Below are 13,627 nucleotides of genomic sequence, written 5' to 3' on the forward strand. Positions count from 1 at the left end.
CAGCTCGTTTAGGTGCAGGGTTAGGTTGTGTACCTGAGACCTTTCTTGTTTCTTGAGAAAGGCTTGTACCGCTATATATTTTCCTCTCAGGACTGCCTTTGTTGTGTCCCACAGATTTTGAACCGTTGTATTTTCATTATCATTTGTTTCCATGATTTTTTTCAATTCTGCTTTAATTTCCCGGTTGAGCCATTCATTCTTTAGAAGGATGCTGTTTAGTCTCCATGTATTTGGGTTCTTTCCAAACTTCCTTTTGTGGTTGAGTTCTAGCTTTAGAGCATTGTGGTCTGAAAATATGCAGGGAATGATCCCAATCTTTTGATACCGGTTGAGTCCTGATTTAGGACCGAGGATGTGATCTATTCTGGAGAATGTTCCATGTGCACTAGAGAAGAATGTGTATTCTGTTGCTTTGGGATGAAATGTTCTGAATATATCTGTGATGTCCATCTGGTCCAGTGTGTCGTTTAAGGCCTTTATTTCCTTGCTGATCTTTTGCTTGGATGATCTGTCCATTTCAGTGAGGGGAGTGTTAAAGTCCCCTACTATTATTGTTTTGTTGTTGATGTGTTTCTTTGATTTTGTTATTAATTGGTTTATATAGTTGGCTGCTCCCACGTTGGGGGCATAGATATTTAAAATTGTTAAATCTTCTTTTTGGACAGACCCTTTGAGTATGATATAGTGTCCTTCCTCATCTCTTATTATAGTCTTTGGCTTAAAATCTAATTGATCTGATATAAGGATTGCCACTCCTGCTTTCTTCTGATGTCCATTAGCATGGTAAATTCTTTTCCACCCCCTCACTTTAAATCTGGAGGTGTCTTCGGGCTTAAAATGAGTTTCTTGGAGGCAACATATAGATGGGTTTTGTTTTTTTATCCATTCTGATACCCTGTGTCTTTTGACAGGGGCATTTAGCCCATTCACATTCAGGGTAACTATTGAGAGATATGAATTTAGTGCCATTGTATTGCCTGTAAGGTGACTGTTACTGTATATGGTCTCTGTTCCTTTCTGATCTACCACTTGTAGGCTCTCTCTTTGCTTAGAGGACCCCTTTCAATATTTCCTGTAGAGCTGGTTTGGTATTTGCAAATTCTTTCAGTTGTTGCTTGTCCTGGAAGCTTTTAATCTCTCCTTCTATTTTCAATGATAGCCTAGCTGGATATAGTATTCTGGGCTGCATGTTTTTCTCGTTTAGTGCTCTAAAAATATCATGCCAGCTCTTTCTGGCCTGCCAGGTCTCTGTGGATAAGTCAGCTGCCAATCTAATATTTTTACCATTGTATGTTACAGACTTCTTTTCCCGGGCTGCTTTCAGGATTTTCTCTTTGTCACTGAGACTTCTAAATTTTACTATTAGGTGACGGGGTGTGGGCCTATTCTTATTGATTTTGAGGGGCGTTCTCTGAACCTCCTGAATTTTGATGCTCATTCCCTTTGCCATATTGGGGAAATTCTCCCCAATAATTCTCTCCAGTATACCTTCTGCTCCCCTCTCTCTTTCTTCTTCTTCTGGAATCCCAATTATTCTAATGTTGTTTCGTCTTATGGTGTCACTTATCTCTCGAATTCTCCCCTCGTGGTCCAGTAGCTGTTTGTCCCTCTTTTGCTCAGCTTCTTTATTCTCTGTCATTTGGTCTTCTATATCACTAATTCTTTCTTCTGCCTCATTTATCCTAGCAGTGAGAGCCTCCATTTTTGATTGCACCTCATTAATAGCTTTTTTGATTTCAACTTGGTTAGATTTTAGTTCTTTTATTTCTCCAGAAAGGGCTTTTATATCTCTCGTGAGGGTTTCTCTAATATCTTCCATGCCTTTTTCGAGCCCGGCTAGAACCTTGAGAATTGTCATTCTGAACTCTAGATCTGACATATTACCGATGTCTGTATTGATTAGGTCCCTAGCCTTCGGTACTGCCTCTTGTTCTTTTTTTTGTGTTGAATTTTTACGTCTTGTCATTTTGTCCAGGAAAGAGTAAATGAAGGGGCAAGTAAAATACTAAAAGGGTGGCAACAACCCCAGGAAAATATGCTTTAACCAAATTAGAAGAGATCCAAAATTGTGAGTGGGGAGAAAGGGGATAAAAAGAGGTTCAAAAAGAAAGAAAGAAAAAAAAAAAGAAAAAAAAATGAAAAGAAAAAAAATTTTTTTTAAAAAGAAAACACCTGAGAAAAATGTAAAAAAGAAAAAATATATATATTAGATAAACTAGTAAAAAATCGTTAAAAAAGAAAAAGGTAACAGTTAAAAAAAAAAATTTTACCCGAAGGCGAGAAGAAAAAAAAAAAAATAAAAAAAAGAAAAAATTAAATTAACTGTAAGACTAAAAAAAAATCACAGGAAAAAAGCCATGAGTTCCGTGCTTGGCTTTCTCCTCCTCTGGAATTCTGCTGCTCTCCTTGGTATTGAAACCGCACTCCTTGGTAGGTGAACTTGGTCTCGGCTGGATTTCTTGTTGATCTTCTGGGTGAGGGGCCTGTTGTAGTGATTCTCACGTGTCTTTGCCCCAGGCGGAATTACACCACCCTTACCAGGGGCCGGGGTGAGTAATCCGCTCGGGTTTGCTTTCAGGAGCTTTTGTTCCCTGAGCGCTTTCCGTAGAGTTCCGGAGGACGGGAATACAAATGGCGGCCTCCTGGTCTCCGGCCCGGAGGAGCCGAGAGCCCAGGGCCCCACTCCTCAGTGCGCCCCCAGAGAACAGCGCCCAGTTACTCCCATCTGCCTGACCTCCGGCCGTGCTCCGAGATCACCGAGCCTGCGACCGGTTCAAGGTAACACCGAGCTGTGAGCTTACTGTCGGCTCTGTCTCTGCAGCCGGCTTTCCCGTTCCAATACCCGCAAGCTCTGCGACACTCAGACACCCCCGATCCTTCTGTGACCCTGCGGGACCTGAGGCCACGCAGACCCCGCGTGGGCTTCGCCCCGGTTTAGCCTCTGGAGCGATGCCCCTCAGCGGAACAGACTTTTAAAAGTCCTGATTTTGTGCGCGGTTGCTCCACTGCTTGCCGGGAGGGCCCCCCCCCCCCCCCCCCCCCCCCGGTCTATCTTCCCGTCGCTTTGGATTCACTTCTCCGCCGGTCCTATCTTTCAGAAAGTGGTTGTTTTTCTGTTTCCAGAATTGTTGTTCTTCTTCTCTTCGATCTGCCGATGGATTTTCAGGTGTTTGCAATCTTTAGATAAGCTATCTAGCTGATTTCCGGCTAGCTGAAGCAGTCTCAGCTTGCTACTTCTCCGCCATCTTGACTCCTCGCTGATCATTTCTATTTTTAAAAAAATCTCTATACCATTTATTTCTGTGTGATTTTTATTCTTTCTCCTTTTAACTTTGAGCTTTGTATGTATTTTTTCTAGTTCCTTTAGATATAAAGTTAGATTATTTATTTGAAATTTTTCTTATTTCTTAAGGTTGACCTGTTATCTTTGTAAACTTTCCTCTCTTAGAATTCTAAGTTGGTAGTTTTTTTCTTTCAGTACTTTGAATAGTTTACTCCCCTCTCTTAAGTGTTCTGAAGAGAGGTCTGCTGTAATTCTTAGGCTTGTTCTTCTATATGTAAGGTGATTTTTTCCCTTATGGCTTCTTTTAAGAAATTCCTGTGTTTTGTTTTCTGCAGTGTGAGTAGTGTATGCTTAGGTGTAGACTTTTCTCACATTTTCCTACTTTGTATTATCTGAGCTTCCCAGGTGTGTTGTTTGGTGTATGATATTGATTTTAGAAGTTCATTGTTATCTTCCTTTTTTAAATAAACTGCCAAATATAATTGTTTTTATTGATTTTATTAATATTCTCCTCAAATTAAGGATATATTCATTATTCCTGAAGTGTACGGTACCCTTTCTCCAAGCTAAAATTGAGAACTGGATACACACCTGGATTTCTCCTTATAAATTTCTTTGGAGGGGCGACTGGGTGGCTCAGTGGGTTAGGCCACTGCCTTCGGCTCGGGTCATGAGCTCAGGGTCCTGGGATTGGGTTCCTCGTCGGGCTTTCTGCTCGGAGGGAGCCTGCTTCCCTTTCTCTCTCTCTCTGCCTGCCTCTCCGTCTTCTTGTGATCTCTCTCTGTCAAATAAATAAATAAAATATTAAAAAAAAAAAAGTTCTTTGGAATTGTGTGGTTCAGTAATATCTAAGATTTCTCACTTCTGAAAGCATCTCCTCTTTCAGACTGCATGTTTTTGGCCAAAATTTTAGCAGTCCTGTGATCACTTGTTATGTTAGTGTTGTATCTTTCTCTATTGGCTATTCAGCACAGTAGACTAGCTGAGGATGAGACAAAGCCAATCCTTTTGCAGTATGCATAAGCCTTCATTAGAAATTATTTATGTTCTGCTTTCAGTGGTATGGCATAGAGCCACTGATAAAACTTACTAATATTTCAAGGAGTTCAGCAGCCCCTTGGAAATGTTTCATATATAAACATGAGGAAAGTGTCAGTAATTTGTTTTTTAATGAATTCCTTAATCCAAGAAATTTCCTATAAATTTAGTGCAGAACAGTGCATAACAGTCTTCAGGTGTTCATGTTCTCCGAGGTACCTTCACTGTTGAAACGGTCAGAAACTGGTGCAACTGGTGGCTTAGTCGTTGAGCGTCTGCCTTTGGGTCAGGTCATGGTCCCAGGGTCCCAGGATGGAGCCCTTCATTGGGCTCTCTGCTTGGCGGCAGGCCTGCTTCACTCTCTCTCTCTCTCTGTCAAATAAATAAATAAAATCTTTAAAAAAAAGAAAAGGTCAGAAACTATCTTACAAATTTCTGGCCCATATATCACTTTCCAGTGCTCTCCAAACCAGAACTCTCCAAATATCTTAAGAACTCTGACACCAATTGTATGTGAAGCCAAGAGGCCTCAAATTCATCCCTTTCTGGATCAAAATCTAGATTATCACTTGGAGGAGGAGTATGGAAGATGCCAGCACTGATCATTTTTGATTTATCACAATATACTGATTCGACAAATTACCTCACAGTGAGTTGAAGCATACTCAGTTAGTTCATTCAGTGTTGTTCTTTTAGTTTTGTTGGTCTTAAGTCTGAAGCCATCCGTTAACTCAAACAGTATATTCAACATATGCAACTTCTGATAGAAAAGCTCTTGTTTATTTGAATGTCATCTTTGAGCAGGTGTAAGGATTGCTCCTTCGCTTATTGCCCTTGCTGTGGAACCCTCAGGAGCCCTGGGAGCATTTTTGCCAGTGTGCTGTGCATATTGATTCCCAGGTAAAGCTGACCACTTTCTTTAAGGCCCAGTGGCTACTTCCACTAGTAATTACCAGGACACCTCCAAGGCCCTGGTTCTTAGGAGAGCTGCTTCCTCAGAATAGGCCATGGCAGAGAGAGGAGGTGGGTATAGGTCAGAGAGCTCGCACCCCTTTGCCCAGTCCCTTCCCCCTTTTCCTGCCACAGTTCCTTCCTCCTGGTCACCAGGGACCTTGTTGTTCAACCCCTCAGGGCTGTATCAGTGCTGGAAGTTTCTGTTCATTGCCCCACATGAAGCTCCAGGAGATGGCGGAGGAGAGGGTTGAAAAAGTTGTTGATACTGGGCATAAGGGTCTGGCGGAAGGGAGCCCGAAGTTTAGAAAACTGAGGCAAGGCCTCAGGACTGTGCATGCCGAGCATGCCACTTGTCCCTTCAGTTTAGGTCACCAGCCAACTGGTCAGCATCTCAGTAGCTGCTGCCAATGCATCCTACCATGCCTGGAACCTCCTTCTGAGGTGCTGCCATTGAGGATCCCCTCTGAGATACCACCTTTGCTGTGGTGTCCACTTTCAGCATTACCCATCATTTCCTGGGGGCAGTGACCTGCCACCGGGGCATCCTTTATTTCATTATATATAACTTTATTTAGTTAGTATTTATTTCTTTCACTTCCTTTTGATTTTAGAGTTTCCGTCTGTCTGCTTACCTTACTCATCTGCTCTTGTTGTTGTCTTTTTTTCCCCCATTACTGCTTTTAACATATTAATCATAATTATTTTAAATTCCCTGTCTGATTCCAAAATATGTATTATATTTGACTCTGGGTCTGATGCTTCCTTTGTCTTTGTGTTTTTCCTTGCCTTTTAAAAGCATGATGTATAGTTTTTTGTTGAAAGTTGACACTATGTATTAGGGAATAGGAACTCAGATAAACAGATACTGAGTGTGAGATTTTATATTCGTCTGTCCAAGAGTTGTATTGTGTTTAATAGTTGCTCTAAGTATAGGTGCCAGACGCTTCACAGTTCTTTAGAGTCCTTTTTTGTCTTCCTGGCTGTCTTTGGGTTTTCCTAAGAACTCTTCCTCAGATGGAATCTATACCATGCAAAACTTTTTTTTAGCAGTGATTAGCCTTTATTATACTGGAACCTCACTTGTGTGGTGGAAAGGAGTAGGAGAGACGAAGCCTCCTATAATCTTATAATTAAATCTCAAACTTTTAGTGGGTTTGTGTTATGGGACTGTAATCTTGATTAGTCTGAGAGAAGGGGAAGTGGTGACTGGAATCAGAGAATCCCATACCTTACTGCAAATGGGATATGGCCTGGTAAAGTCTTTTCTGTGGAGATTAAGTCTTTGTTATGGTGAATGCTCTGGTTTCTCCTTACGTTATTAGGGTGACCTCTTTTACCTTCTCCTTGTGAGAAGCACAAGGAGATTTTTATGGGTTCTTAACTCTGAGAATCTTGTGGGGTTCCTGGAAATAAAACCATAACAGCGGGTGACTCTCCTGAGACTGTGGTTCCCAGAAGTTTCCAACTGTGATGCTATTCCACGTTCAGCCTCTAGTAGTTCATCAAAAGTACCGTTTAGGTGTTTGCAGTGGCTTAACTTTCTGCCACTGAAATGGTATGTTCAAGTTCTAAGCCTTGGTATAGATGAATTTGGTGCTATTTGGAAATGAAGTCTTTGCATATGTAACCAAGCATCTTAAGAGATAATACCGTCCTGGATTTAGGACTGACCACAAATCCAGTGAGCGTATTCTTACTGAGAGTAAGGGGAGAGAGGGATTCCTGGCTGGCTCCTCTGCCTTCCGCTTAGGTCATTATCTGGGAGCCCTGGGATCCAGTCCCACATTGGGCTCCTTGCTCAGCAGGAACCCTGCTTCTCCCTCTGCCTATTCTGCCTCCAGCTCTCCTTGCTTCTGCTCTCTCTTTCTGACAAATAAGTAAAATCTTAAAAAAAAAAAAAAAAAAGAGTAAGGGGAGGGAGATTTGAGACACACAGAAGGGCAAGGTCATGTGCAGATGGAGGCAGAGGTTGGAATTATGCAAACTAAGGAATGCCAGAGATTTCTGGCAGCCTCTGGAAGCCAAGGCAGAATGTGAAGCAGTTCTTTCTCTGAGTCTTCAGGAGGACCCAGTCCTGCTGATACTTTGGTTTTCTACTCTGGCCTTCAGAATTATAGAGTGAAGGAATAAAGTTTTCCTGCTTTAAGTCACCTAGTTTGTGATTGTTACGACAGCCCCGGGAATGGTTCCACTTGTTTGTATTTGAGGTGATGTAGTAGTTCTTGGCTTTGATATCCTGGATATGTCTATCTCTGTATCTTGAGCTGGCAGTTTGCCTTGTATCTTCATTTTTCTGATGGGTCCAGGGAAAGTCAGTGACTTTCAGTTTAGCTTTTTTCTTGTAGGGAGTGACAGCTTCTAATTTTTTCACATATTGGAGCTGAAACTGCAAGTCCAGTATTTTTTGTTTGGCATTTTATACTCTTACTATGCTAGTGATCACCACATGTATTATTAGCTTTTAAAAATCTAAAGTTGATTAAAGAACAGTCTATTCCTCATTCCTTGCCCCCAAATACCTTCTAGAACTTTTTATCTCCTGCTTACTCTATACTGTTCCTTAGATTTGTTGCACATTTGCCATTTTAGCACTTTACTTACTCTCTGAGATTGGCTCCACTATTTCTTGCATTTCATGTCTTCTCTTTTGTTTCATATTTTTAATTTTACTGGGTAACATGTAAGGTCATATGTAGGAGTTAATTTCCTTTTCCTTGCCTGTGTGAAAATGTTACACCCTGTACTAGCCTGCTGATTTGGCTGAGTGTGGAATTCATTTTCCTTTAATACTTAAGTGGCCTTGCCTTTTTCTTTCTCCAGTAGAATCTGGTGTCCTAGATGAGAAGTCTTTTGATGATTCTCTCTATTGTAGATGAACTCTGTTTCTTTTCAGAGAGCTTTAAGGGAAGTATTTATCTTTGTTAAATTTCATCTAGATGTGAGTACTTTTTTGTTATTATACTTTTCATAGACCTCTTTCATAGATTTTCATAGTCTTCTTTGCATTTGAAAATTGTTTCATTTAGCTTTGGAGTATTTTCTTGTGCTATTTGTCAATTCTCTATTTTCTCTATCTCTTTTTTCTAGAACTTTTAATTGGATTTTGAGTTGTCTGGATTGATCATCTTTCTTTTATATTTCCTTTATATCTTTTTGCTTTACTTTTTCTGGAAAAATTTCCTGGATTTGTCTCCACCTCTTCAAAAGAAAAAAAAAAGTTAATGAGACATGTTGGAAGAGGCAGATTTTTTAAAAAGATTTTATTTATTTATTTACTTGATGGGGTGGGGGAGAGAGAGAGAGTATAAGCAGGGGGAGCAGCAGAGGGAGGGGAGAAGAAGGCCCCTGATGAGCAGGGAGAGCCTGATGCAGGGCTGCATCCCAGGACCCTGGGATCATAACCCAAGGGGAAGGCAGATGCTTAACTGACTGAGCCACCTAGGCATCCTGGAAAATATAGGTTTCTCAACCCTTCTTATTTTCTCTCTCTCTCTCTTTTTTTATATCATTCTGATTTTATGAACTTTATTGTATCTCTTGAGAATACAAATTTGTACATAGTTACAATGTTTATTTTGAAGTAGTACATTGTAGAAATAAGTACAGAAGTACAATACAAAGACATTTTTCCTGAATGATAATTTTTGTCCTGAATATTTTATTTATTTATTTATGCATTCATTGGTTCATTCATTCATTTATTTTTAAAGATTTTTAAAATTTATTTGACAGAGAGAGAGAGAGATCACAAGTAGGCAGAGAGGCAGGCAGAGAGAGAGAGGGAAGCGGGCTCTCTGGAGCCCAATGCTGAGCAGAGAGCCCAATGCAGTGCTTGATCCCAGGACCCTGAGATCATGACCCGAGCCAAAGGCAGAAGCTTAACCTACTGAGCCACCCAGGTGGCACCTCACTCCTGAATATTTTAGTGTGTATTTTCTACAAGCCAGTTCTTATGCTTAATCACAATCCAACCATAGAATTAAAAAAATAACATTTATTTGTACATGCATGGAGTCATGATTTCTTACATTATTCAGTGAGATATATATTCTTTTACTCTCGTTGTTCATTTTGATGCTCAAATTGTCCTGATTTGGATAGTAGGAGCCTTTTTGTATCACTTCTTTCTGTCCTTTGCCATAACCTTATCTTTTTTTAACTTCCTTGCTTTTGTGGCGCATTATTGTGTCCCAGGCTTATCTTGTACTTTTCCTGCCTTAATGGTGGAATTGCCTGTCTTCCAAGGGATTCCTAGTTCTTTTAGTAGAAAGTGGCGTTTTTAAGATCTCAGCATTAGGTTTGCTGATTGCCATTAGAGTGTTGCTAGTTTCAGGCCCTTTCAGTGGACAGAGCTGGTATGTGTGTGTATATCTATGTATTGAAAACTGTTAGTTCATGGTGATACTTCTCATTTAGTATCACATTATTGAATCTAGCTTTTTCTCCTTTGTGTGCAACTCCCTTCTCTGACACAATGAAATTTGGCTTCCATTATCCTTAGTATTTTTACTTATTTGATCAATCCCGTGGATGTAGCTAGTCTTCCATCTCAGCTGTTACTCTTCACCTTTTCTTTGAGCTATTAGTCCTCATTTTAGGTTGCCTTTACCCTTCTATAACTTCATGGAAATCTGCCACCCACCCCCAACACATTTGGCCTTTGATATTCCTTAGCAAGCTACCCCTCAGCTTGGATGCCCTCTCCACTGTGCTTGGGGTCTGATACACCATGTCAGGTTGCCCCTACATGGATGCCCTCCTCACCTTGCTTTAGAATGCTGATATGATGTACTAGAGAAACCCCCATATGTGGATGTGCTCTGACTCTGATAGCTGGACTCCTGCCTTTACCCCCATCCCAATTTTGGATACCTCTTTTATTCTTCTTGGTCTTTAACTTCTTACATCAGACCTGCCCCCCTCCGCCTCCAACTTCTTCACCCTTTCTCCCTCTGTGCTCTTCTACACCTAAATGGCTTTAGGACTCATTTGTTTTGGATGGTAAAAGGGGGAAGGTGGGTGTATGTTTCATCCAGGAGTAATTTTTCATTTTATTATGGTTTTTTTTTAAAAAAAAATTTTTTTTTAAAGATTTTTATTTATTTATTTATTTATTTGACAGAGAGAGATCACAAGTAGGCAGAGAGGCAGGCAGAGAGAGAGAGGAGGAAGCAGGCTCCCTGCTGAGCAGAGAGCCCGATGCGGGACTCGATCCCAGGACCCTGAGATCATGACCTGAGCCGAAGGCAGCGGCTTAACCCACTGAGCCACCCAGGCGCCCGATTTTATTATGGTTTATTCATGATAGTCTATTCATATTTATGAATGAATAGTAAGCTGGGGACACTATATACACTATATAGGTAGGAGTTAGTGTTTTATTTTATACTTATCAGGCAGGGAGCTGCACATTGGTGTGGAAACCTCTAAATTCTGGAAATCAGTAGTCATTTCTCTAAGAAACCAACACTCATCCATAGGAGCTTTACTAGTTTCCACAAACTGTGTGTGTGTGTGTGGGGGGGGAGAGTAGTCTGAGGGTGGGGTAGAGATTAACCCTTTAATTTTTGGCGGTCAGAGAAAAATTCCTGTCTATTTAGCTTTATTGTCTTGGAACTATTGTGGTTGATAGTGAGTGTTCGCTCTTCCATGTAGAGATAATTCCCCTATTTTCAGTTTTGCATTTCCCATAAGCCCTCCTTTTTTGAATTTCTAGCTTCTGTGGGGATTCTGCAGAGCAATTTGATATCTTACAGTTTCCTAAAATTCTCTGGGCTTTCTATTCCTGGCTTTATTAGTTATAGATCCATTTTCATAAACTGGAAAATTTTGGTTTTGGCTTTCTTCTTAGGTAGGGATTTTCAGCCATATGTAGAAATTCTGTCTAAAAATTACTTAAAAGTTAAGAAAAAAACTGGGGCCTTTGGGTGGTGTAGTCAGGTGTCTGACTCTGGTTTCAGCTCAGGTCCTGATCTTAGGGTTGTGAGATCGAGCCCCAAATTGGGCTCTGTGCTCAGTGTGGAGTCTGCTTCACATTCTCTCTCCCTCTCTCTCTGACCCTCCTGCTCATGTGTGTGTTTTCTCTCTCTCTCTAAAATAAATAAATCTTAAAAAAAAAAGTTAAGAAAAAACTACTTCTGTAACAAGAAAACTAATAGTATTGTAAGTCAGGGATTGCTTAATATAGCAGTTTGATGAATCTAGCAAAGATCTAGGTCATTTTCATCTTTCTTCTCTTCCATTGTAATCTTTTTCTTGTTTTAAGAAGGGATTGAGACAATCTCTTCATCTTTTTCTTGTCTTAAATAGTTATAGCAGTTTGGGGCATTACATTCTTACAGAGGAATATCTAAGGTCTATAGGAAGACATTTTTTTCCTTCTGTTTGGTTTTTAAGATTGGATAAAACTTTCCCTGAAACCTTGCTCGTATCTTTTGGTAGAATCCATCCATCACATGTGTATTTGAAAACCAGTCTGTGCATGCATGTATGTGTGCATGTGTGTTTGTGTGTGTGAAATTATTATAAATAAATTGTGTTTAGTAAATAAATTGTCTTTAGATCATTTCCTCTTTGACCAGCAGCATTAGATATCCAGGGCCTTTTCAGAGTACACTTTTAAGCAAGATTGAATAAGATGACTTCTGCAAGTCAACAAGATGACATGATTATACATCATTATTTGAAAAGCCCAGGTCTGGACTAGAAAAGATTTAACTCTCTTTTGGAATGAGGAAAGTCACATTTGTAAAAGTACATGATCTCAAAATACCTGAACAAAATCAGGGTTCAATAAGAAAGGAAGAAGGAGGTGGGGAGTCTGTGTAGGAATGGCTGTTGGTTTGGCAATCAACAATGGCTGCCCATAATTTTTTTCCCTTTATTTTGGTTATAGCTCTGTGTGTGTGTGTGTGTGTGTGTGCGCGCGTGCGTGCATGCATGTATGTGTGTATTCTTCTTTAAAAATTATAGGAGAAAGAGAAGATGAATTGGAGGTATGGCTAGTCTGCCATGGATGGCTAGTCTCCCATCTTGAATAGGATCTGTTACTGCTTTTCTTGTATTGAGCCCTGTAAAATATTAATAGTATGCATATATGATATCCTATAATCTAAAATTCTGTACTTAAAGGTGGTAAAATAGATCCTTACTAATCTTTACTTCAGGATGTATTCATTTTCTCTTATGTAGTAATAATATTGCCATAAGCTCAGCAGCTTAAAACAACGCACATTTTATTATCTCACAGTTATTTTGATTTAGTACGTCTGGGTGTGACTAACTGGGTACTGTACAAGGCTGCAGTGAAGGTGTTGGCTAGATCTGGGCTATCAGCTGGGGAAGGATCTTCTTCCAAGGTTATATGGTGGTTGGCATCATTTAGTTCTCTGTGGGCTGTTGGACTCATGCCCTTAGTTTTTTGCTGGCTGTCATTCATAGACCTTCATCAGTTTCTTGATAGGCCAGCTTACAGCAAAGCCGCTTACATCTTCAAAGACAAGTGTGAGAGTTTTCGAGCAAGATGGACATTATAATGTTATATAGTCAAATACAGTGTATCTTCTTTGTCATAGTCTGTTGAAAGTCAGCCATAAGTCATGTTCCCTGTGAAGGAGAGGGAGTTGCACAAAGCCATGAATATCAAGAGATGGGGATCATAGGGACCACTATAGAGATTATCTGTCAATAACAATATATACATCCGACCATAAGAACTACTGATGACATGAATTATATATTGTATTGAGGCTTCTACTGAAAATTTGTACTGTGTTTTATACTAAGGCAGTCAAGAAATTTGCAAGTGTAGCCAAATACTTAAAATCATCGAAGTAAACCTTGATAATGTCTTTGTAATATTGTTGTTAAACAGGTTTCTTAGTTTTAAGTTTATTAATAATGGTTAATTTTATTTCATGAATTTTTAGACATTTCTTTTTCTTTTTTTAGTTGACTATATTGTGGAGTATGATTATGATGCTGTGCATGATGATGAATTAACTATTCGAGTTGGTGAAATCATCAGGAATGTGAAAAAACTGCAAGAGGAAGGATGGCTAGAAGGAGAATTAAATGGGAGAAGAGGAATGTTTCCTGATAATTTTGTTAAGGTAAGTACTCTCACTTAAATTTCTGGCTGTTAGTTCATAGGATTTAATCATTAAGAAATACGTGTATTTTATACATGTATTTGTATACCTAAAAAAGGTAAATTTTTTACTCCACATCTACGTGGTATCTTGGTGGGTAATAACACTACACAGTAGGTATGTGTGTTTATATGTGTATGTATATATCTATCTGTCTCTCTTTTTAGAAAAATAAATGGTACTTTGCATTTGGGTAGCACTC

The 13,627-nt window shown here is 39.7% G+C and overlaps 1 protein-coding gene across 1 annotated transcript in view; it reads left to right on the forward strand.

Moving 5' to 3' along the window:
- CD2AP (CD2 associated protein) overlaps nt 1–13,627 on the forward strand; it is a 141,280-nt gene that overhangs the window by 21,853 nt on the left and 105,800 nt on the right. Inside the window, exon 2 of the mRNA XM_082729733.1 lies at nt 13,226–13,386. Coding sequence (XP_082585859.1) covers nt 13,226–13,386 — 161 coding nt within the window. The remainder of the gene's footprint in view (nt 1–13,225; nt 13,387–13,627) is intronic.

Source organism: Mustela nivalis (genome assembly GCF_964662115.1).
Source record: "Mustela nivalis genome assembly, chromosome: 5".
In the NCBI taxonomy this organism is placed as follows: domain Eukaryota; kingdom Metazoa; phylum Chordata; class Mammalia; order Carnivora; family Mustelidae; genus Mustela; species Mustela nivalis.